Consider the following 24,385-nt stretch of genomic DNA (forward strand, 5'->3'; position numbering starts at 1 on the left):
GCACTAAGGGACTCTCGATCACGGCAAGTTGTGATACAGCCCGGAATCGAACCAGGGTCTGTAGTGACGCCTCTAGCACTGTCTTAGACCGCTGGGCCACTCAGAAGCCCAAATACAGACCCAGATTTAATAAAAATAATTCACACATGAAATTGTCATCAACGCTTAATGATGTCATTGCGCATGTTGCTGCTTATTTATTATGTTAATTTACAGCACAATTCAGTTCCTAGCAGCATCCATAGTAGTGGCATCATTCCAGTGTAGCATAGAATACTCACTGAGTTTCCTTGAACAACATGTGACCACCCCCATCTCTCTTCAGTCTTATGTTCCGAAATTTGAAATTGGGGAAGTAATGCTGCTTTAAAAATTTATACATTAGTAATCCCATTTTGGAGAAAAAGGCATTCAAACATTTTGCTCTACATGAATCCTTGGGAAACATATATTTAGAGAAGAAATACTTTCACCAAATTGCCTAAATGGATTCTCTGAACATTCTCCACTAGGCAAACCATTAACAGTATTAAATTGCCTATTGTTGTATAATAAAGATAACCTTTCACATTGAACAGCTACAGTGCTGCTCTTTGTTTATTCCCATTTAGCATCGTTCACACCCTCTTCAGCCTTAGACTTACCTAGGGTTGTTGCAGTGACCTTATTACCACTATACATGTATATTTTTGACATTTAGCAGATGCACTTATCCAGCATCTGCTGGTCCCTCATGGGAATCAAACCCACAACCCTGGCATTGCAAGCACCATGCTTTACCAACTGAGCCACACATGACCGTCATTGTAATCTCTTCTAATGCCCTCTGGACATGCATTGGTAGTACCCAACTTGCTTAAAGAGTTAGCCTACATTTATAGTGAATTTGTATTTGATTTTGAATAGCCTAGTAATAGTTTTTTTTCCTCATACAGGATGACACATTACCTTTAGCTACAGAATATCTGAACACCATGCGTTTCCATCTCTCTCTCCTTCATTCCTTTCTCAAGCATGCAGAGAGAGGGACTGTCAACAGTTGAATTTTATGTTTCCTTGTGAAAACATGTTACTATCAATGTTCCCGAACAGATTTCAATTGGTTTCCCAAATTCAGCGCACAGTAGCTGCAGGAACAGGGTTGGAGAGCCCATGACATACAGAGTTTGGGAGAAATATCACCTGTCACATGGCGAGAGGCTACATGCTCCTCAAACAGTGGTTGATACATGTAGTGAAATAACATGAGTAGCCTACCCAGCATGGAAAAACTAACTGGCAGGAAAGCGGCCTCCATTCACTATTCGAGTGCATATTAATGTCCTGCCCATTTCTACATACAGTATCAATAAAGACAATATTAAATTGAGAATAGTCTGATGGGTGAAAATATTATCACTTGATAAGAGAACAGTGTTTGCAGCCTGAGGCAAGGAACATAGTGCAAGCTTTTTTGTGACCTTTTCAAACCATTAATATCCTATAGTCGCATCATGCAGCCCATATATGTTTTGATTTCATTCACAACTAAAGTTTCCAAATAATTCTAAATCTAGCATATAGGACATGTTTCAAATGATCACTTTTATGCTCAAGGTAGCCACTTCATATGCAGACTTGCTCCTGAATATGAAGAATATCCTCTTTTATTTTATTCGGCGAAGTTGAGTTATATTCTTCTTACTGTAAAATCATATAATATAAAATAATGACACGGGACTTACAGTGCATTCGCAAAGTATTCAAACCCCTTCACTCTTACAACATTTTGTTACGTTACAGACTTATTCTAAAATGTATTACATCGTTTTTTCCCCCTCATCAATCTACAAACAATACCCCATAATAACAAAGCAAAAACGTTTTAAAAAAAAACATTTTTACAAATGAATTATAAAAAACAGAAATAGCTTATTTACCTAACTATTCAGACCCTTTGCTATGAGACTTGAAATTGAGCTCCGGTGCATCCTGTATCCATTGATCATCCTTGAGATGAAAAAAATGAATTGGGTCTGAATACTTTTCCGAATGTACTGTATAAGCGTATCTTGTCTGATAAATGAACGAGCCTATGGCATGGCGCATAGCCAGATAACATACAGTAGGCCAACTCATATTCTGTTCTCCTGAAATAGTATCTTTAACAATCCTCCTCCTCACCTCAAATAATTTTATAAAACACTTAATCAACAATGGCACTTGACCCAACTGCTCGGCCAAGGTGCTACAGGGAGTAGTGCGAACAGCCCAGTACATCACTGGGGCCAAGCTTCCTGCCATCCAGGACCTCTATTTCAGGCAGTGTCAGAGGAAGGCCCTAAAAATTGCCTAGACTCCAGCCACCCTAGTCATAAACTGCTCTCTCTGCTACTGCACAGCAAGCGGTACCGGAGGGCTAAGTGTAGGTCAAAAAGGCATCTTAACAGTTTCTACCCCCAAGCTATAAGGCTGCTGAACAGCTAATCAATTGGCTACCCGGGCTATTTCTATTAACACCCCCCTTTTTTACACTGCTGCTACTCACTGTTTATTATCTATGCATAGTCACTTTACCCTTACCTACATGTACACATTACCTCAATTACCTCGACTAACCTGTACTCCTGCACATTGACTCGGTGCCGGTACCCTCTGTATATAGCCTCTTTATTGTTATTTTGTTACTTACATTTTTTTACATTAGTTTATTTAGTAAGTATTTTCCTAAAAGAATCATACCCTTTTTTTTCAATTTTCACCTAAAATGACATACCCAAATCTAACTGTCTGTAGCTCAGGACCTGAAGCAATATGCATATTCTTGATACCATTTTAAAGGAAACAGTTTGTAGAAATGCGAAATTAATGTAGTAGAATATAACACATTAGATCTGGTAAAAGATAACACAAAAAAAAAAAACATGCGTTTTCAAAAAAAGTATGACTTAGGACTCTAGGTGTAATTTTGATTTTGGAAACTAGATGGCAGTAGTATATGTGCAAAGTTTTAGACTGATCCAATGAACCATTGCATTACAGTTCAAAATGTTGTATCAAGTCTGCCCAAATGTGCCAAATTGGTAAATTGATACATTTTCAATTATAGAGAACATACAAAAATGATATGGTAATACAAAATGTAAGTTTACACAATCCCAGGAATGTAATACATTATGTTTAATTAGCTTCCCTACAGAAAAGACACCTAACCTTCATACATCTAGATGGGGGGGTGTGGGGCCAGACACAGCAGAGGTTCAAACGGTAGATCCAAGGTCCTACATTTGAATATAAAAATGTATTTTATCAAACAACACTATGCTACATTTTATCTCTGGGACCCTCAGGATGACAAATCAGAGCAAGATTACTGAATATAAGTATATTGTTTACTTTCAGAGGTGAATGTATCAAACCAGTTGCTGTGATAAGTTTTTTGTTGTTGTGCACTCTCCTCAAACAATGGTATTTTTCCACTGTAATAGCTACTGTAAGTTGGACAGTGCAGTTAGTAACAAGAATTTAAGCTTTCTGTCCATATAAGACATGTCTTCTTGTTACTTACAACGTCATGCTAATCACAACCGTCCCGCAGGGGGGACACTGATCCTGTAGAGGTTTTAAAATTGCATTGTTTCAAAATTGCATTGTTGGTTAAGGGCTTGTAAGTAAGCATTTCACGGTTGTATTCGGCGCATGTGACAAATAACATTTGAATTAATTTTAGCGTCAGAGCTGGTGTAATAGGTTTCCACCTTCCTCCTAAATATTCCTTTTGCGTGTTTGATGTGTTGTTGGAGGTCATAGCAGGCTTTCTTGTAAGCGTCCGTGTCCCGTTTCTTGTAAGCGGTAGCTCTAGCCTTTAGCCCAGCGTGAATACTGCCTGTAATCCATTGATTTTGGTTTGGATACGTTCGTATAGTCACTGTGGGGATGACATTGTCTATGCACTTACCTATGTACCTACATCGATTCGGCCAAGGTCAATACTTGTAAATGAAAACATTTCAATTATTAAATGCTCACCTTGTACCTATGTTTGTGCTCTGTACAATGGTTCCTCCTGTGAAAGTTGCGCCATACTGCAGCACACCTTGCGGGCTGCCGCAGAACTAAATGGCACGTTATTTAAGTGTCAGCCATTATTTCCATTAATGCTAGTTAGTGATAGTTTGACCACCAGAGGGAATCTTTGAGAAGCATTTCACAGTCTTTAATATTGGCTGTACAAGAGAATTTAAAACCTTTTTTGTAAGAACAGAGTATATGAGATTGATTTTAAGAAATGTTGCTTAATTAATTTGATAAATATTATGGTGTTTCTATTACAAGAAAAATGAAACCCTCAGAAAATGTGGCGCTGTTCAACCTGACCGGTCGGGAGTAGGCTACAGTACTAAGAGTAAAATAATAACATGTCCACACCCTAATTGTAGTCTAACCAATACCCAAACAGAGATTCAGTGAAAATAAAATTTAATTGATTTATCAAGACCAGTTGCCATGCTTGTCTTAGAGCAATGTGAAAAGGTGCTGAAATAGTTGACCACACGCAGGTAGACTATTGCTTCAAATCCTATTGCACTGCATATTATACTGACATTATTATTGCTATATTCCACCCTATATTCCACACGTCACTCTCTCTCGCACATACACTTGCTGTCTTGACCTCTGAATGCTCGGCTATGAAAAGCCAACTGACATTTTCTCCTAAGGTTCTGACCGGTTGCACCATCTATAACCACTGTTTATGACCACATCTATGAATGTTTTGAACAGCTTGAAAAATGATCTAGCCTTCATGGCCATGTACTCTTATAATCACCAACCAGTTTGGATTTAAGTATAACTTTTGTATGACTGACTCCTTTAGTGAGAGGTCTAATGCGTTAATATTTAATTATTTCTGCCATGTGAATTCATATTCATTATATAAATAGGCCCATGTGCACCTTGATATTGGGGGTGCGCCATGCAGCCGTGCCTAATGGGGAAAGGGGGGATGGAGCCGGTCGGGCACAACCCAGGCGACATGGCGATGCAGGGATCGGAGCTCCTGTGAGAGCCGAAGCCACCCTCCCGACCCAGAACCCCACGCCGAGGGAAGGGAGAAGCGGAGGATGTGGGTCCTCAGAGAGTCATAGATACTCCCGCCGTTTATCCGTGCTTCATTGGTCTGTTTCGCTTGATGGCCCTCCGATCTGTACTTGTTAGATGGCCCTCCGACCTGCAACCGTTTTCTACGGTTATATACAGTTGAAGTCGTAAGTTTACATACACTTAGGTTGGAGTCATTAAAACTTGTTTTGCAACCACTCCACAAATGTCTTGTTAACAAACTATAGTTTTGGCAAGTTGGTTAGGACATCTACTTTGTGCGTGACACAAGTAATTTTTCCAACAATTGTTTACAGACAGATTATTTCACTTATAATTCACTGTATCACAACTCCAGTGGGTCAGAAGTTTACATACACTAAGTTGACTGTGTCTTTAAACAGCTTGGAAAATTACAGAAAATGTCATCATGGCTTTAGAAGCTTCTGATAGGCTAATTGACATCATTTGAGTCAATTGGAGGCATGGATACATTTTTCTGCATCATTTTTGGACAGAAAATGTCGGATTTTTGCAATGTTACGTAGATGGAAAAAAGCTATCCTTGAAACAGTCTTGATATGTTCATCAAAAGAGAGATCAGGGTCCAGAGTAATGCCGAGGTCCTTCACAGTTTTATTTGGGACGACTGTACAACCATCAAGATTAATTGTCAGATTCAACAGAAGATATCTTTGTTTCTTGGGACCTAGAACAAGCATCTCTGTTTTGTCCGAGTTTAAAAGTAGAACGTTTGCAGCCATCCATTTCCTTGTGTCTGAAACACAGGCTTCCAGGGAGGGCAATTCTGGGGCTTCACCATGTTTCATCAAAATGTACAGCTCTGTGTCGTCCGCATAGCAGTGAAAGTTAACATTTATGTTTTCGAAAACAATAGTGGTCCTAAAACGGAACCTTGAGGAACACCAAAATTTACAGTTGATTTGTCAGAAGACAAACCATCCACAGAGACAAAATGATATCTTTCCGACAGATAAGATCTTAACCAGGCCAAGAATGTGGTGATCGATGGCATCAAAAGCAGCACTAAGTTCTAGGAGCACTGGGACAGGTCTGACGCCGTTAAAAGGTCATTTGCCACCTTCACAAGTGCAGTCTCAGTGCTATGATGGAGTCTAAAACCAGACTGAAGCATTTCGTATACATTGTTTGTCTTCAGCAAGGCAGTGAGTTGCTGTGCAACAGCTTTTTCTAAAAATGTTGAGAGGAATGGGAGATTCGATATAGGCCGATAGTTTTTTATATTTTCTGGATCAAGGTTTGGCTTTTTCAAGAGAAGCTTTATTACTGCCACTTTCAGTGAGTTTGGTACACATCCCGTGGATACCGAGCCGTTTATTATGTTCAACATAGGAGGGCCAAGCACAGGAAGCAGCTCTTTCAGTAGTTTAGTTGGAATAGGGTCCAGTATGTAGCTTGAAGGTTTAGAGGGCCATGATTATTTTCATCATTGTGTCAAGAGATATAGTACTAAAACACTTGAGTGTCTCCCTTGATCCTAGGTACTGGCAGAGTTGTGCAGACTCAGGACAACTGAGCTTTGGAGGAATACGTAGATTTAAAGAGGAGTCCGTAATTTGCTTTCTAATGATCATGATCTTTTCCTCAAAGAAGTTCATGAATGTATTACTGCTGAAGTAAAAGCTATCCTCTTTTGGGGAATGCTGCTTTTTAGTTTGCTTTGCGACAGTATCAAAACTTAATTTGGGATTGTTCTTATTTTCCTCAATTAATTTGGAAAAATAGGATGATCGAGCAGGAGTGAGGGCACTTTGATACTACACAGTACTGTCTTTCCAAGCTAGTCAGAAGACTTCCAGTTTGGTATGGCGCCATTTTCTGGCAGCTTGCTTCAGAGCTCGGGTATTTTCTGTATACCAGGGAGCTAGTTTCTTATGACAAATGTTTTTAGTTTTTAGGGGTGCGAATGCATCTAGGGTATTCACAAGGTTAAATTGAGTTCCTCAGTTAGGTGGTTAACATATTTTTGTCTTCTGACATTCTTGGGTAGGCAGAGGGAGTCTGGAAGGGCACCCAATAATCTTTGGGCTGTCTGAGAATTTATATCACGACTTTTGATGATCCTTGGTTGGGGTCTGGGCAGATTATTTGTTGCGATTGCAAACGTAATAAAATGGTGGTCCGATAGTCCAGGATTATGAGGAAAAACATTAAGATCCATAACATTTATTTCATGGGACAAAACTAGGTCCAGAGTATGACTGTGGCAGTGAATAGGTTCGGAGACATGTTGGACAAAACCCACTGAGTCGATGATGGCTCCGAAAGCCTTTTCGAGTGGGTCTGTAGACTTTTCAATGTGAATATTAGTCACAAAAATTTGAATATTTTCTGCTATGACTACAAGGTCCGATAGGAATTCAGGAAACTCAGTGCGGAACGCTGTATATGGCCCAGGAGGCCTGTAAACAGTAGCTATAAAAAGTGATTGTGTAGGCTGTATAGATTTCATGACTAGAAGCTCAAAAGACGAAAACTTCATTTTTTTTTGTAAATTGAAATGTGCTATCGTTAATGTTAGCAACACCTCCACCTTTGCGGGATGCACTGGGGATATGGTCACTAGTGTAACCAGGAGGTGAGGCCTCATTTAACACAGTAAATTCATCAGGCTTAAGCCATGGCTGTCAGGCCAATCACATCAAGATTATGATCAGTAATTAGTTAATCGACTATAACTGCCTTGGAAGTGAGGGATCTAACATTAAGTAGCCCTATTTTGAGATGTGAGGTATCACAATCTCTTTCAATAATGGCAGGAATGGAGGAGGAGGTCTTTATTCTTGTGAGAGGCGAACACTGTCATGTCTAGTTTTGCCCAACCTAGGTTGAGGCACAGACACGGTCTCAATGGGAATAGCTGAGCTGACTACACTGACTGTGCTAGTGGCAGACTCCGCTAAACTGTCAGGCTGGCTAACAGCCTGCTACCTGGCCTGTACCCTATTTCATTGTGGAGCTAGGGGAGTTAGAGTCCTGTCTATGTTCGTAGATAAGATGAGAGCATCCCTCCAGCTAGGATGGAGTCCGTCACTCCTCAACAGGCCAGGCTTGGTCCAGTTTGTGGGTGAGTCCCAGAAAGAGGGCCAATTATCTACAAATTGTATCTTTTGGGAGGGGCAGAAAAGTTTTCAACCAGCGATTGAGTTTTGAGACTCTGCTGTAGAGCTCATCACTCCCCCTAACTGGGAGGGGGCCAGAGACAATTACTCAATGCCGACACATCTTTCTAGCTGATTTACACACTGAAGCTATGTTGTGCTTGGTGACCTCTTGACTGTTTCATCCTAACATCGTTGGTGCCGACGTGGATAACAATATCCCTATACTCTCTACACTCGCCAGTTTTAGCTTTAGCCAGCACCATCTTCAGATTAGCCTTAACGTCGTTAGCCCTGCCCCCTGGTAAACAGTGTATGATCGCTGGATGATTCGTTTGTAAGTCTAATACTGCGGGTAATGGAGTCACCAATGACTAGGGTTTTCAATTTGTCAGATCTAATGGTGGGAGGCTTCGGCGTCTCAGACCCTGGAATGGGAGGAGTTAGAGGCCAGAGAAGGCTCGGCCTCTGACTCCGACTCGCTGCTTAAAGTTGCACTTAGCCATCCCGGATCCGGGATCGTGAATACAGACTCAAGCTCATTACCATAACGCAACGTTAACTATTCATGAAAATTGCAAATGAAATGAAATAAATATGCTAGCTCTCAAGCTTAGCCTTTTGTTAACAACACTGTAATCTCAGATTTTCAAAATATGCTTCTCAACCATAGGAAAACAATAATTTGTGTAACAGTAGCTAGCTAGCGTAGCATTTAGCGTTAGCATTAGCATTAGCATTCAGCAGGCAACATTTTCACAAAAACCAGGAAAGCATTCAAATAAAATCATTTACCTTTGAAGAACTTCAGATGTTTTCAATGAGGAGACTCTGTTAGATAGCAAATGTTCAGTTTTTCCTGAAAGATTATTTGTTTAGGAGAAATCGCTCCGTTTGGTGCGTCACGTTTGGCTACCAAAAAAACCCGAAAATCCAGTCATCAAAACGGCAAACTTTTTTCCAAATTAACTCCATAATATCGACTGAAACATGGCAAACGTTGTTTAGAACCAATCCTCAAGGTGTTTTTCACATATCTCTTCGATGATATATCGTTCGTGGAAGTGTGCTTTCTGTCCTGAATCCCAGGAGAAAATGCCCGCAACTGAAGATTACGCACCAATTTAGACAAAGGACACCGGGCGGACCCCTGGAAAATGTAGTCTCTTATGGCCAATCTTCCAATGATATGCCTACAGATACGTCACAATGCTGCAGACATCTTGAAGAAACGACAGAAAGTGCAGGCTCGTTCCTGGTGCATTCACAGCCATATAAGGAGACATTGGAAAACAGAGCTTCAGAAATTCTGCTCATTTCCTGTTTGAAGTTTCATCTTGGTTTCGCCTGTAGCATGAGTTCTGTGGCACTCACAGATAATATCTTTGCAGTTTTGGAAACGTTAGACTGTTTTCTTTTCAAAGCTGCCAATTATATGCATAGTCGAGCATCTTTTCGTGACAAAATATTGCGCTTAAAACGGGCACGTTTTTTATCCAATAACGAAATAGCGCCCCCATAGACTCAACAGGTTAATGAGGAGAACCGGTTAAAAGTTCCTGTCAACTGAATGAGCGACAAAGGTTGAACATTCCTACAGCATTTCCCTCCAGAAAGTTGTCCGGCTGCGGGGACCGTGTGAGGGGATTTATACTACTATCTGTACTTACTGGTGGCACAGACACTGTTTCATCCTTTCCTACACTGAAATTACCCTTGATCTGCAAAAAGCCAAAGAGCCCAGTCTTAAACATATGATGGGCCTCTCTTAGTATCTTTCCTAGAAAACCCATTTGGATTTAGATACAATGAAGGCTTTAAGAGAGATGTTTTATTTTAATAGTTTTATAAATTATAAATATGCTCATTTATCTTTATCTGGTTTGACATTCCAGATAAAGTTTTTTTTTCTATCGCATGATTTGAAACAGGATTCTCCTGGAACCATGAACAAATATGTAAACTGCGATATCACTAGAGAATTCATCTGGGTATTCTTCCCGCAAATAGATAGAATCTTGAAACCGTGGAGAGGCAACTTTGCTAAGTTTTTGATCAACATTTATTGTTGCAAGATCGCTCTACTTTTTCGGGATAAAGTTAGTATCTTTTTCGACTTAACCATCTGACCATTTAACCAGGCGAACACATGACAATTTAAAGTTTGTATCTTTTAGAGGCCTAATCCGTAATATAGAGTACACTTATTGTAGTTGGGTTTTAGTCCAGAGAAACTGGAGAAATGATCTATGTTCACATTGAGGCCCTTGAAGATTGAGGACTCATGAGAACTTGAATTATTGGCATAGATCGATACTTTTGTTTCTAAGCCGTTTTAGCCCCTTAATGTTATCATTAGCCATAATGCTAAATAGTTCAACTTAACAGTTCAATGGCCATAATAAATAAGTATGCTGATAGAGGGTAACCTTGTTTTACGCCTCTTGACAATTCAAAGTTCTCAGAGAAGTAACCATTATTTATTATTTTGTTATACCTGACTTTTAACCATTTTATGAGAGATTCTCCAGAATGTAAAAAAAATCCAGGCACTTATAAACATATTCTAGATGTACTGTATCAAATGTTTTCTGAAATTACGCAATAAAGATTATATCTGGTTTCCCTGCATTCTCATAGTTTTCCATTATTTCTAGTGGATGTCTAATGTTGCCTTCAATTTATCTTTTATATACCTTTTAAGAATCTCATCTGATCGTGATGAATAATATCTGGTAGGGACTTTTTGGTTCTATGAGCAATACAAGAGAACATTTGTTAAAAATATTTTGCTTCCTCATGCAAGATCGCTGTTGGTGAGATAAGGATTTCTCCATCATTTAACAATTTTTTTGTAAGTTATTTTTGGTCACGTTTCTATATTGAAGGTTTAGGAAAAACCTTTGATGCATTTTTTTGGCATTCTCCATCAAATATTCTCTTTTTTATTTTTTTTATAAATGAAAGCTAATATTTCCTGAATAAATCCCTCAAAGTCCTTTTGTTTTGCCTCTAGAATATTCAGTGCTTCTGTATTATATGTATTTTCACCATTGATGTGTAATTTTAGATTTTCTATTTCTGTTGTAAGTCTTTTTTTTTATTATGAATGCCTTTCATTTTTGTTAAGAAAGTAGTGGTTACATTTTCCAAAAGCCAATAATTTTTACCACTAAACAGATACACTACAGTTGCCATGGGTAACCACTGATAAACACTGACCACATCTTGCCATCCTCTTAGTTTCACTTCCTTCTATGATAGACCATGAACTAAAACTAGGACTGTGGGAACTGGACACACAAACATGCATGTACACTCACACACACTCTCCCTCTGACTTTCTCTCTCTCTCACTCACTCACTCACTCACTCACTCACTCACTCACTCACTCACTCACTCACTCACTCACTCACTCACTCACTCACACTTAGAATACACCTACTCTTCTCTTCCCCCCCACTTCCTACCTAATTCCTCTCCTAACGTGTCCTGTGTTATGTCACGTTATATCTAGGCTATGAAGGAGGAGTACAGCAGGAACCCCACAGCGAAACTACTGAAGGACATCCAGGAGGCCAAGAAACACAGTCCTATGCTACGTGGCCAACTCAGAAAGGCCACAGGCACACCTCAGGTATACCCACCTACGTATACACACGTACATATGCTCACACACATGTACGTGCATATGTATACAAACACACTCTCTCTCCCATAGACACAAACACTCTCTTGCTGTCTTCATCTCACAGGTACATACACACTCTAAAAGGGACAGCGCAGTTACTGCCTGGCCTACCACCCATTTATAGTAGGTGTGTGTGTTTTCAGGATGGCTCCCTCTCCCCCTGGGATGGTGAGGGGGGGGCCGATGGAGAGCAGACCCCCTCCTCGCAGGTAGAGAGTGGCAGCAATGGAACCTGGACCAATATCACTGTGAGTCAACCTGGCCAATTAGCCTGTCTTATTATCACCACCAGACAGACGCTCCATGTCTACTACGTGTGAATTGGCATTCTCAATATAATACCATTGTACTGGAATAAATAAATAAAATAATCATCATATGTTTTATTGTCACATACACCCAATAGGTGCTGTGAAATATGCCTTATACAGGGTCAGCCAGGCAACCCTGGAACAAATTAAGGTTAACTGCCTTGCTCAAGGGCACATCGACAGATTTTTCTCTGTATTTCAGGTGTCTCTCAGTCCCCTCCCTGAGAGTCCGTGCCAAAGAGAGACCCTCTGCCATAACCCAAAGACCACCCCCCGAGACAGCCTCAACTCCTGCCCCTCGCCTGACGCCGAGGACACGCCGGACTTGGTGAGACACAGATGCGCACACACACACAGTATATTTGTATATTCCCAAAACTAGATTTAGAAGGAAGTCATGCTCATGTCTGTGTATGTGTGATTCAGAACTGTAACTTCCAGTGTAGTGTGGGCAGCCCCTTGACCTGTCTCAACCCCCAGATCATCGGAGCAGAGGATGACTACTTTGACACCGAGCAGGAACAGGTACTGGTGGACTAGTGCTAGACTGCTGGCTAGCTGTCGTGTCTGTCTGGCTCTGACTGTCTGGCTCTCTCTGACTGTCTCTGGCTGTCTATCTCTCTCTATCTCTCATTTTGTGCCTGTCTGTCTCATTCTCTCGATGACTCTCTCTCTCTTAGCAAGCCTGGGAAAATAAAGCCAAGCCAGTAGCGTGAGGCAGCTTGATGTAAAAGTACACCCCCGGACAGGATGCTAGTCTGTCACAGCGCCTTACCGCAATCCATCTCCTTAATGCTGAATGCCAAGCAGAGCGGCATCAGGTCCCATTTTTATAGTCTTTGGTATGATTCGACTGGGGATAAAAACCGCCAACCTCTCAATCTCAGGGTGAAAACACTTTAACCACAAGACAACAGGGTTGGTATCTCTCTCTTACTCAACCATGTCTGTTGATCTCTACCCTGTCTCCCTGTCTCTCAGATCAATGGTCAGTGTTGTTGTTTCCAGAGTATAGAGTTGCTCAAGTCTCGGCCCGCTCACCTGGCCGCCTTCCTCCATCATGTGGTCTCTCAGTTTGACCCTGCACCTCTGGTAAGACCACCACATACATACACACTCACTGTACATATACACACGCGCGCACACCAAGGTTATTAAAGTGTTGTGTTTTTCTATTAGATTCTCTAGTTAAAATGTATCAACATATATATATATATATTTTTTTTATATTATTTAGTTTTGGTGTTAGGGACATAAAGCATGCGTGGAAGGCTAGGAACCATTTGGGTTGTATAGTTTGTGTGTTTTTTTGAGATGTCACTTCTTTCAACGGGGGGGCAGTAATACATAACGTGACGGGTCATGTCATAGGTTAGGTTAGCCCTTCTCATGAATCCAATACTACATTGGACTCATTCTACTTCCCTTTTGATTAGCTGAGGTGGTCTGGTCGAATGTAAAACGCTCTTTCTAGACACATTATCTTTGGTTGCGATATGGAAACTTGGAAACTTTTTGGAAACTTAATTTAATTACTTAACTTAATTATGATCCCAAAATAACTTTACGAATACAAAAGATACACTTACTGTTAGCTCTTTTACCACAAATTTCCACTGATGTTCTTTGTGTAACACGGAGCACAGTAAGTGCATCTTTTGTATTTTTAAAATAATTTTGGAGTGATATGAAAGTGGAATTTCTGACGGTTAACAGACGCCTCACAAGTCCTCAACTGGCAGCTTCATTAAATAGTACCCGCAAAACAGCAGTCTCGACGTCAACAGTGAAGAGGCGACTCCGGGATGCTGGCCTTTAATCATCACAAACATTTGGATTAGCTAACACACTGTGCCATTGGAACACAGGAGTGATGGTGCTGATAATGGGCCTCTGTACGCCTATGTAGATATTCCATAAAAAATCTGCCGTTTCCAGCTACAATAGTCATTTACAACATTAACAATGTCTACACTGTATTTCTGATCAATTTGATGTTATTTTAATGGACAAAACATTTGCTTTTCTTTCAAAAACAAGGACATTTCTAAGTGACCCCAAACTTTTGAATGGTAGTGTATACATTGGATCTATATTGGATCCAGCTACTGTGAAAAGTTTGGATGTGTGTAAAACCCTCCGTAGTCTGCGTTGTTTTAATATTTTCTACCCACATAAAGAAATGATGGTGCCTGTAAGTGTGACATAGCCTATTTAAAACAAGTTGTTATTTTGTTTAGAATTTGATTAAAATTATTATTTAATCTTGCTTATTGGCATGTAATTGACAGTAGGCCTAGCCCCTATACCATGCGATTTAATTAGAACAATGTAGACTGCAAATGGGTTAAAGTTAACGTATTTAGCAAAGATAGATCTACATTTTGTTATTTCCTTACTGTAACCCATTTAACAAACTATAATGGAATAACATTGGAATTGTGGTTGATTCCAAAGCAATACATAAAAGACCGCAAGTACACAACTTGAAACAACCACATATGTGACAACATTTGAAATTGTGTTTTTTACATTGGATAAAAGTACAGACTCAGAGCTAGAAAATGGCATGTCATATACTGCAGTTGAGGAACAATGGGAAAGTTATTCTGCTTTGAAAGTTGAAAAACTTGTATCCCCACTTGTGAGAAAATGTCTTGGTACTGGAGAGCTCTTCTTTTTCTACACACATTCAGCATCGTTCACACCCTCTTAAGCCGTGACCCCACCCATCTTTTTAAGGATTCACATGTTAGGCCATGTGGTAAACACACGCTATATCAAATCTAAGTTTATTTGTCACATGCACAGGATACAGAAGGTGTAAACGGTACAGTGATAGTACTTGTGAAAAAATGGCGCTGGAGCAGAAGGCAGGCGTTTTACGCGCCCCCAACCGATTGTGTTTTGTTTATTTATCTGTGTTGTTTGTAACTTATTTTTTAAAAATTGGGACATAATGATGCCACTACCGTCCACACGAAAATAACTTCTAGACATCAGGACTGCGATTTTCTCACCACGGACTATCAGAATCCTTTTACTTCTTCAACGACTCTGACGAGCCCGAGGCGGACGATATACGGCTCCCTCGGGAACAGGCCCTGACCCCAGTGATCTGCATGAAGAGGAGGCGGAAAAAGAGTGTGTATGTGCCAATAAAATTGATTAATTATTGGGAAGATTAAACTACCAACGGGACATTAAAAACTGTAACATTTTATGCTTCACGGAGTCGTGGCTAAACGACCACAATATAAACATACAGTTGTCTAGTAAGACAAGGGGCGGCGGTTTATGTATTTTTGTAAACAACAGCTGGTGCACGATATCTAAGGAAGTCTCGAGCCATTGCTCACCTGATGTAGAGTTTCTCATGATAAGCTGCAGACAACATTACCTCCGAGAGAGTTTTAATCTATATTCTTTGTAGCTGTCAGAGGCTGGCACCAAGATAGCATTGAATGAGCTGTATTCCGCCATAAGCAAACAAGAAAACGCTCACCCAGAGGCGGTGCTCCTAGTAGCTGGGGACTTTAATGCAGGGAAACTTAAATCAGTTTTACCTCATTTCTATCAACATGTTAAATATGCAACCAGAGGGAAAATAACTCTGGACCACCTATACTCCACACACAGATATGCATACAAAGCTCTCCCAAAAATTAAAGCAGGAAGCACCAGTGACTAGATCAATAAAAAAGTGGTCAAATGAAGCAGATGCTAAGCTACAGGACTGTTTTGCTAGCGCAGACTGGAATATGTTCCGGGATTCCTCCAATGGCATTGAGGAGTACACCACATCTGTCATTGGCTTCATCAATAAGTGCATCGATGACGTCGTCCCCACAGTGACCATACGTACATACCCCAACCAGTGCATCCACACTGAGCTAAAGGCTGGAGCTGCCACTTTCAAGGAGCGGGACTCTAACCCGGAAGCTTATAAGAAATCCCGCTATGCCCTCAGACGAACCATCAAACAGGCAAAGCGTCAATACAGGACTAAGGACGTGTGCAGAAAGTAGCCCATCTGTCGATAGCGCCTGCTAAATTCAGGGCATCAATGTTGTTGAGGAAATTAGCAACTTTTGTGGGTCTCAATGGCTAATGTTATGTCTTTCAAAAACGGCTTGGTAGAAAGGACTGTCACACATACTTAACAGCTCACGTTATAGACAGAAGCGAAAAATTAAGTCACATGAAGTTTATTAAGTCACATGACAGGCATTCCTGCCCAAAAACGCATTTTGATAAAAAAATATGTATGTTCAAATGTCGCTCCTGTGAAGTAGTGATGTGCGCCATATGCCTAGTTTCCTGAAACGAGTCACATATTTCACCATGGAGTACGTTCTGATTGGCCAATGAAGTGCCTAGCCTCGACACACCCACAACTTGTTTATTCATCACAACCCAGCCCTTTCACCGCAACGGCAGCAAGTGCACCGAAAATTGTAATAGTGAAAATGGCTAAAATATTTCTGACACAGTGTTACTGCCTGCGCTTAGATTTACCATTGTGTTAGGTTTGTTTAAATAGAGGCCTAGGTGTTCAAAATTCTGGTAACTGTCATAAAATAAAATGAAAATCCAGAAAATATGGTGACATTTTGCATCCCTAATAAACAATACAGCAGTTACTCTCTAGCACTTTGGTATTTAAGACCTAACGTTGTCCTTGTCCTCTCCTAGCTGTGCTACCTTTACGCCGACCTGTACAAGCAGACCAACTCCAAAGAGACCAGACGGATCTTCATGGATTTCTATACTTTCTTTATGGACCGAGCAGCGGTAAGACACACATGTACACATACATTATGTGGGAGCACACGCAAAGGCACGCATGGACGCATGCAATTACACATGCATACAAACACACTAGCGGTTAGAGAGGCGAGCCTGCAACCAGAAGGTTGCCCGTTCGAATCTCTGGATCCGACGGGGAAAATCTGGCAGGAGATGAGCTGGCAACCGGAGGATTGCTGGTATCAAACCCGAGATGTCATTGCCTGTCGTTGTGCCCTTAAGCAACACACTTAACGTCCCACAGCAACAGCTCCCCCGCACCTATGATTTTCTGGACAAAATGTTCAAATGACATCAGTTTGACCGGTTGTAAGGAAATAGAAAGCTGTGAAAACGACCCAACATGTTCTGATAAGATTTAAGTTTGGCTTGGATGCATATTTTATGTGTGGTTGAAATACTATCAGCTGCTAATAAAGATAGCACCTCTACAGATGGCATCTAACTGCGCATTCACATTTTCTCAAGATGCTGAAAGAAAGAAATCATATTTCTCCACTGCTGTTCCAGAGTACATTTTATTTGCCTACATTTGGTATATAATTTTACTGCAAGAAACGCTTACTTCTGTAGGATCCTGAGTGGCGTAGCGGTCACTGCTCGAGGCGTCACTACAGACCCTGTTTCGATTCCAGGCTGTATCACAACCGGCCGTGATTGGGAGTCCCAAAGGGCAGTGCACAATTGTCCCAGCGTCGTCCAGGCTAGGTTGTCATTGTAAATAAGAATTTGTTCTTAACTGACTTGCCTAGTTAAATAAAGGTTAAATCAAATAAAAATATTAACACTATGTTAGAGGTTATAGACCTACAATCAGTGTCCAGACTTCATTTTCCATTTAACCGATCTGAACAGTAGGCTATAGTTTCCTTGACGTGCCATAGGCCTACTTGAAGTCCCTGTCTTCTGACTGTCTAATTTGTACAGCACCTCACAATCATCACACATAACATAGCCGGCAATGCTATCATCCTCTTTTACCACTTCACCAAATCTTTTCCAAACATTATTTTTCTGGCCCTCCCTTCACTTTATATTCAACTCTCCATTTCTCAGCTTTTCTCTTATTCAAGCAAAGACAAAGTTATTTTTTAGCCGCCGTGGATTGACGTTAACTTTTTCTGCCCGTTCCCAAAAGTATTTGGCAATTGGCTTGCAGGCTATTTGATGCACGTACTGTTAGGCCCTAAATCTTAGGCTTATGCACTGGTACCAGATAGCGTCACATAATTAAAGAAATGTAGCATACAGATATAAATAGCATAAGAATGATACATTTATGGACTTATTAAGGTATTATTTTAAGGTATTTCTCTTTATTCAACCCGCCAGCCAGCCACCCACCCTTCATCCACACAGTATTTCATGACCCTAAACCCTCCCCGCGGATATAACCGCAGGGACGGTGGATTATGAGTCAACCCGCACATTACTAGCGTGTGTGAATTAAAAACCCAGCACCATCCATCAGATCCTCTTTTCTGCTCTTCTGTCTTCTCTCCAGTCTTCCTTATGTTGCTTGAGGAATCTTTGTCCACTTAGGTGTGAGTGTGTCTAGAGAGCCAAGTTCCTTTACTAACGGTGTGCTTCTGCTGATCTGCAAGATGCTTAGTATTCTGTTAATTAAATGTACAGTCTTTATCTGCTATGCTGGAGGCAAAGGAAATTATATTTGTGTTTGTTGGGATTGAATTGCTGAAAGTCTCTATTCTTTTTGTTTTGGTTAGATATTTGACTATTTTTCCCTTGCAGAATCTGAAAGTAGCTGTGCCTGAGTCTATTGCCTCTGAACTAGGTAAGCTGTTTCAACCCTTTTTGTTTTCATATAATCCTTTCAGGTCTTGTATAAGTTTAGCAACAGTTATAGCAATACAGTTGTGTATCGTCTAGTGTAATTGATTAGAACATTTCCAAAAAAGGAAGACTGTGTGTGTGTGTGTTTGTGTGTGTGTGTGTGTGTGTGTGTGTGTTGGCTAACATGCTGTTGTGTGTTCCCAGATCGGCGGAGACCTGAGCTGATCCCAGAGGAGCTACACAGACAGTACACACAGCTGCTACAGGACACACTGCTACCAGACATCCAGGGGAACCTAGAGGACTTCAGGTCACACACACACACACGCATCTAGACAGACACATGTACACCAGTGGCGGTCAGTGCCGTTTAAGATGAGGGACGACATTTTATTTTCATGAGCATGGCCTTGTTTCTATTACAGCATATTGGATGACTGTCATTCAAATTCAAATCAAATCAAACTTTGTCACATGAGCCGAATACAAGAAGAGTAGACTTTAACGTGAAATGCTTACTTACAAGCCCTTAACCAACCGTGCAGTTCAAGAAGATGAGGTAATTTTTACATGTAGGTGGGGGTGAAGTGACTATGCATAGATAATAAATAATTATAATAATACATTCCATTCACCCAGTTCAATGTAACAGCAATAGGTTTAGGCTACAACATGACACTAACATTTTTCCTCTACCCATCATGAGGTTGCTACAACCTAGCCTATGAATGAAAGTTTACAACATAGGTGCACACAGGTTGTGAGACAAATTTGAGGTGAGAGCCAGTGACACATGGACAGACAGTGAAATTCAATACCACCTTGCACACTCTTGCCTACATCTAACTGATATAGGATGTAATCATTAGTCCAACAGTTGCAAATGAGAGTTTCCATTGGACAATTACAAGTATTTTATTCACATTTTGTTCCGTTTAAGAATTATTTTTTCAACAGCATCGGCAGAATGAATACACCCCTGATCACGCGTAAACACAGTCACGTTGTATTCCTTCTCGCATCTATGTGCTCTCCTCCTCACCTCTTCCCTTCACTTGTGGACTTCAATGCACACCACATCAGCTGTATGTGACCAGGCCAAACCACTACACACAGGCTACATCGTTGTCACCATATTAGCTAAAGTAACATCATAGTCAGCATAGCTATTAGAACTAACTCGTTAGTAAACCTGCTACAATCAGGCAGTAAGCAGTTACTACGGCGTAAAACCTGAAGCTTACCTTGACCTCATAGCCAGCTAGCTAACATAGCATCCCTCTGTTTGAGCAGGGTGATTCAGGAGGCTGAACTAGCTAGCTGCATTTGCTAGCTAAGTAAGTGAAAGTGAAAAAAATGTGAAAACATCTCTCTATATATTTATTTCTCTCTTGCTTCTCCTTCATTTTGGAAGAAATGCATTTGTTCAAAACTGTTCAACTATTGTCTTTCTCTCGAAATCAACTACTCACCACATTGTATGCACTGCAGTGCTAGCTAGCTGTAGCTTATGCTTTCAGTTCAAGATTCATTCTCTGATCCTTTGATTGGGTGAACAACATGTCAGTTCATGCTGCAAGACATCATAATTACTGTATAAGTCTATGAAAAGGGGTGAACACCATGAGCCTCCTAGGTTTTGTATTGAAGTCAATGTGCCCAGAGGAGGACGGAAGCTAGCTGTCCTCCGACTACACCACAGTGCTACCCTACAGAGTGCTGTTGTGGCTACTGTAGATCTTCTTTGCAAAATAGTGTGTTTTAATAAATTATTTGTTGATGTGATTATATTTAGTATATTTACAAACCCACACACACACCATAAATGCACACTACAAACACACACGTGCAAACACTCACTTCTCAATGATGATGTTCACATAACTAATGTATGTATTAATCATTTGTGTGTGTGTGTGTGTGTGTGTGTGCGCATTCGTATCCGTCTGTGTGTCTGCCTGTTTTTGTCTATTCATTTGTGTGTGTCTGCCTGTATGTGTCTACAGGCAAAAGCGCAGCATGGGTCTGACCTTGGCAGAGGGGGAGCTGTCTAAACTGGACACAGAGAGGGTGAGAGACCGCGTGGCGCTGGATAGAGAACGCTCCTGTGCCGAACACATCATCTCCAAGATAGAGGACGTCTTGTAAGTCTCTGAAATACATGCATACACACACAGGGACAGAAACACACACACACATACAGAGACACAGACTTTACCAGCATCATCAAGATTATTGAATGAGTACGGTCAAAGAAAGCTGTTGTCTCTGTTTTCCACTTTGAGATAGACAGGAGGTGAATGTAGTGTACAATTGCTCATTCTTTCTTACACACACATTATTTGTCACACACACACACACACACACACACACACACACACACACAGTAGCATGAAGTTATCAGCTCAATAAGGATTATCTAGTCTGGTAATGGCATAAGGTGTAGGTTAGAGTACAAAAGTGTGTTGTCTCCAGTTACACAGACACGCACAGCCATTCTGGTGGTTGTTTCCAGGTCAGTGAGTGCTTGCGTGTCTCTGTTCTCCGGGCCTCAAACACTCTGGACTGGACAGATTACAGGGCTGTAGATAGATAGGATAGCCTTTTGAAACTGGCTTTTGGGGTGTTTTTTGATAAGAGAAAAATCCTCAGTCGCTGTGTCTACTTACTGTAGTGAGTTCGAATAGTAGAATACACCAGGTTCAATTTCAAAATGTGTTTGTGCATCAGCAGTTTTTCTCTTGTTATGTCATTCACTGAAAGTCACTCAATTAGCCCATGTCAGCATGTCAGCACTGCCCCAAAAAATGGAGACTTGTAAGTTAGTCTAGCCAGCGATCTAAACTTGGTAATCATGGTTGAATTACTGACTGGGGGCCCCCTTTGATTTTGTTAGCCACTCTCACTCAGATATCACATTAAAAACTGCAAACATTTCTCTCCACCCTATTGAAAAATGTGAAGACTTGCAGGAAATTAACTCTAAAACTTTTTTCTCTCTGCTGTCAAGAGGGGGGCCATTTAAAATGTTGGCCCCTCAACAAAATTTCCCTTAGCGCCCCAAAACGTCTAGGGCCAGCTCTGACTGCATATGCGGTTATGGATGTGGGTACGCAGACCTGCCAGCCACTGCGGCCCCTCATGATGAGTTCAGATTTTTTTGTGGCCCCCACCCCTATCAAAGTTGCCCATCCCTGACATAAACCCATAGGCTAATGGAACTGTATTATCATTGCACCAGCAGACTTCACATATTTTTGTAGCATAAGGGAAGCTGTGTGTGGTTTGTGTGTGAGCGTCAGTTCACCCTGTGTGTGTTTTTATCCTTCCAGGCTGACGTCACAGCCCACAGAAGAGGAGAAGTGGTAAGAAGTGGGATTTTTCTATGTTCCATCTAACTATAACCACATGATGTCAGAATAAGACTTGATAGGTCTGCTGTCATGCTAGAGTTTACTCTAGACAGTGGAAGTAGCAGTGTTGATTGTTGAATGAATTCAAGTGAGTGTGTGTTGTCGTACAGGGGTTGTAGCAGGGTTGGGGCGGCAGGTAGCCTAACAGTTAAGAGCGTTGGGCCAGTAACTGAAAGGTTGATGGTTCGAATCCCTGAGCCAACTAGGTGAAAAATCGATCAATGTGCCCTTGAGAAAGTCACTTAATCTAAATTGCTCCTGTAAATCGCTCTGGGTAAGAGTTTCTGCTAAATGACTACAATGCAAATGTATGTGTTCAATTACTCGTGAAGGTCAAGGTGAATCACACATACTTTATCTGGGCCAGTATTCTCTGAGTAGGAATGCTGATCTAAGATAATTTCGCCTCTTTTGGATAATAATGAATATTATTATATTGACCGGGAACCTGATCCTAGATCAGCACCCCTACTATCAAATGCTTTGTGAATGCGGGCCCTGTTCTGAAGTCAAAGTGTATTGGAATCATGTTCTCTGATACTTGGTTTAATACTCTATTCAGTGATTTTTAGCGAGCTGGACACAGTCAATAAACTGTATGAATGCAGGTCCTTATAATTTCTACATAGTTTCGATTTGGTTTTAGTCATTTTAAAGTATATTGAGTTCCATGAATTCCATCAGCATGTTGTGTATCCATCCTGTGAGAAAAGTTGTTGGCGTGGCACAGGTTACTTTTGCCCAAAAGTATTGCGCTATATATGGAATAGGGTGCCATTTGGGATGCATCCTGAGAGTCTGCCATCAGTGGTTGTCATAGAGTCCTCTCACTCTATCTGCTGGAGATCTCTGGTACTACACACTTTCACTTAGGCCTGGGTCTTGTTCATTAGGCACCAAGTGGAAGAGAACAGACTGAAATGGCAAGGGACTACCTGGTCTTGTCCAATGCAAAAATACAATTTTATTTTTCGGTTGCACTCCCTTATGAACTCGACCCTGTTCTGACATAATTAATCGTATTGAAGAATACGGTGATAGTAAAAACTGATCAGGTCAGGTTTGAAGAAACGTGTCTTAACCTTTTCATTAGATTTTCCCCGAATGTTTTTCTAATGATTGATAACGTGTCATATTATGACTGTTTTCAAAGAGCCTTGAGAGACCTTTATTTATCATGAGACTTTCTTTTAAAAAGTATAAATATTATTGCAGTTAATCAATATGATGGTTGAATGAGTGTAAATTATTTCATATTATTAAGATCAAGACTGCTGTACTGGACCTTTAATGTTAATTGAAAGTGTATTTATGGTAATGTTAACAGTTAATTAAAGACATGTTCCAGAACTTTGGCAAGTATTTATTTTTTAAACCTCCCGCTTTGGGCTGGACGTGTCAATGTGTAGTTAATACATGCAGAATTATTGTCTTACTTCAATTAGCCACAAAATCCCAAGTTTCAAAGCAACTGTTTTTCTTGAAAATGTGCTGCACCATTTTCCCCCATGTGGGCCAGCCCCCTAGCAATTTGAGTTCAACCAATGAGCTTCAGCCCCTCGCCATTAGAGTGAGTAGCAAGATACACATGATGCACCAGCAGCAGAACAAGAGAGAGAGCAATGACATAGTGCACAAAAACTCAGCAAAAAAAAAGAAATGTCCTCACTGCAACTGCGTTTATTTTCAGCAATCTTAACATGTGTAGATATTTCTATGAACATAACAATAATCAACAACTGAGACATAAACTGAACAAGATCCACAGACATGTGACCAACAGAAATGGAATAATGTGTCCCTGAACAAAGGTGGGGTCAAAATCAAAAGTAACAGTCAGTATCTGGTGTGGCCACCAGCTGCATTAAGCACTGCAGTGCATCATCTCCTCATGGACTGCACCAGATGTTCCAGTTCTTGCTGTGAAATGTTACCCCACTCTTCCACCAAAGCACCTGCAAGTTCCTGGACATTTCTGAAGAGAATGGACCCCCTCACCCTCCGATCCAGCAGGTCCCAGATGTGCTCAATGGGATTGAGATCCTGGCTCTTCGCTGGCCATGGCAGAACACTGATATTCCTGTCTTGCAGGAAATCACGCACAGAACAAGCAGTATGGCTGGTGGATTTGTCATGCTGGA

General features: G+C 40.8%; 1 protein-coding gene across 2 annotated transcripts in view; it reads left to right on the forward strand.

Moving 5' to 3' along the window:
* Positions 1-24,385, forward strand: part of LOC110538903 (rho guanine nucleotide exchange factor 12) — a 120,238-nt gene that overhangs the window by 60,210 nt on the left and 35,643 nt on the right. For both annotated transcript variants that reach the window (XM_036937653.1, XM_036937654.1), the window contains exons 8-17: positions 11,744-11,863; positions 12,061-12,165; positions 12,431-12,556; positions 12,655-12,753; positions 13,210-13,320; positions 16,924-17,022; positions 18,790-18,832; positions 19,036-19,141; positions 20,838-20,975; positions 22,164-22,196. In XM_036937653.1, coding sequence (XP_036793548.1) covers positions 11,744-11,863; positions 12,061-12,165; positions 12,431-12,556; positions 12,655-12,753; positions 13,210-13,320; positions 16,924-17,022; positions 18,790-18,832; positions 19,036-19,141; positions 20,838-20,975; positions 22,164-22,196 — 980 coding nt within the window. The remainder of the gene's footprint in view (positions 1-11,743; positions 11,864-12,060; positions 12,166-12,430; positions 12,557-12,654; positions 12,754-13,209; positions 13,321-16,923; positions 17,023-18,789; positions 18,833-19,035; positions 19,142-20,837; positions 20,976-22,163; positions 22,197-24,385) is intronic.

This window comes from Oncorhynchus mykiss, chromosome 12 (genome assembly GCF_013265735.2).
Source record: "Oncorhynchus mykiss isolate Arlee chromosome 12, USDA_OmykA_1.1, whole genome shotgun sequence".
Lineage (NCBI taxonomy): Eukaryota > Metazoa > Chordata > Actinopteri > Salmoniformes > Salmonidae > Oncorhynchus > Oncorhynchus mykiss.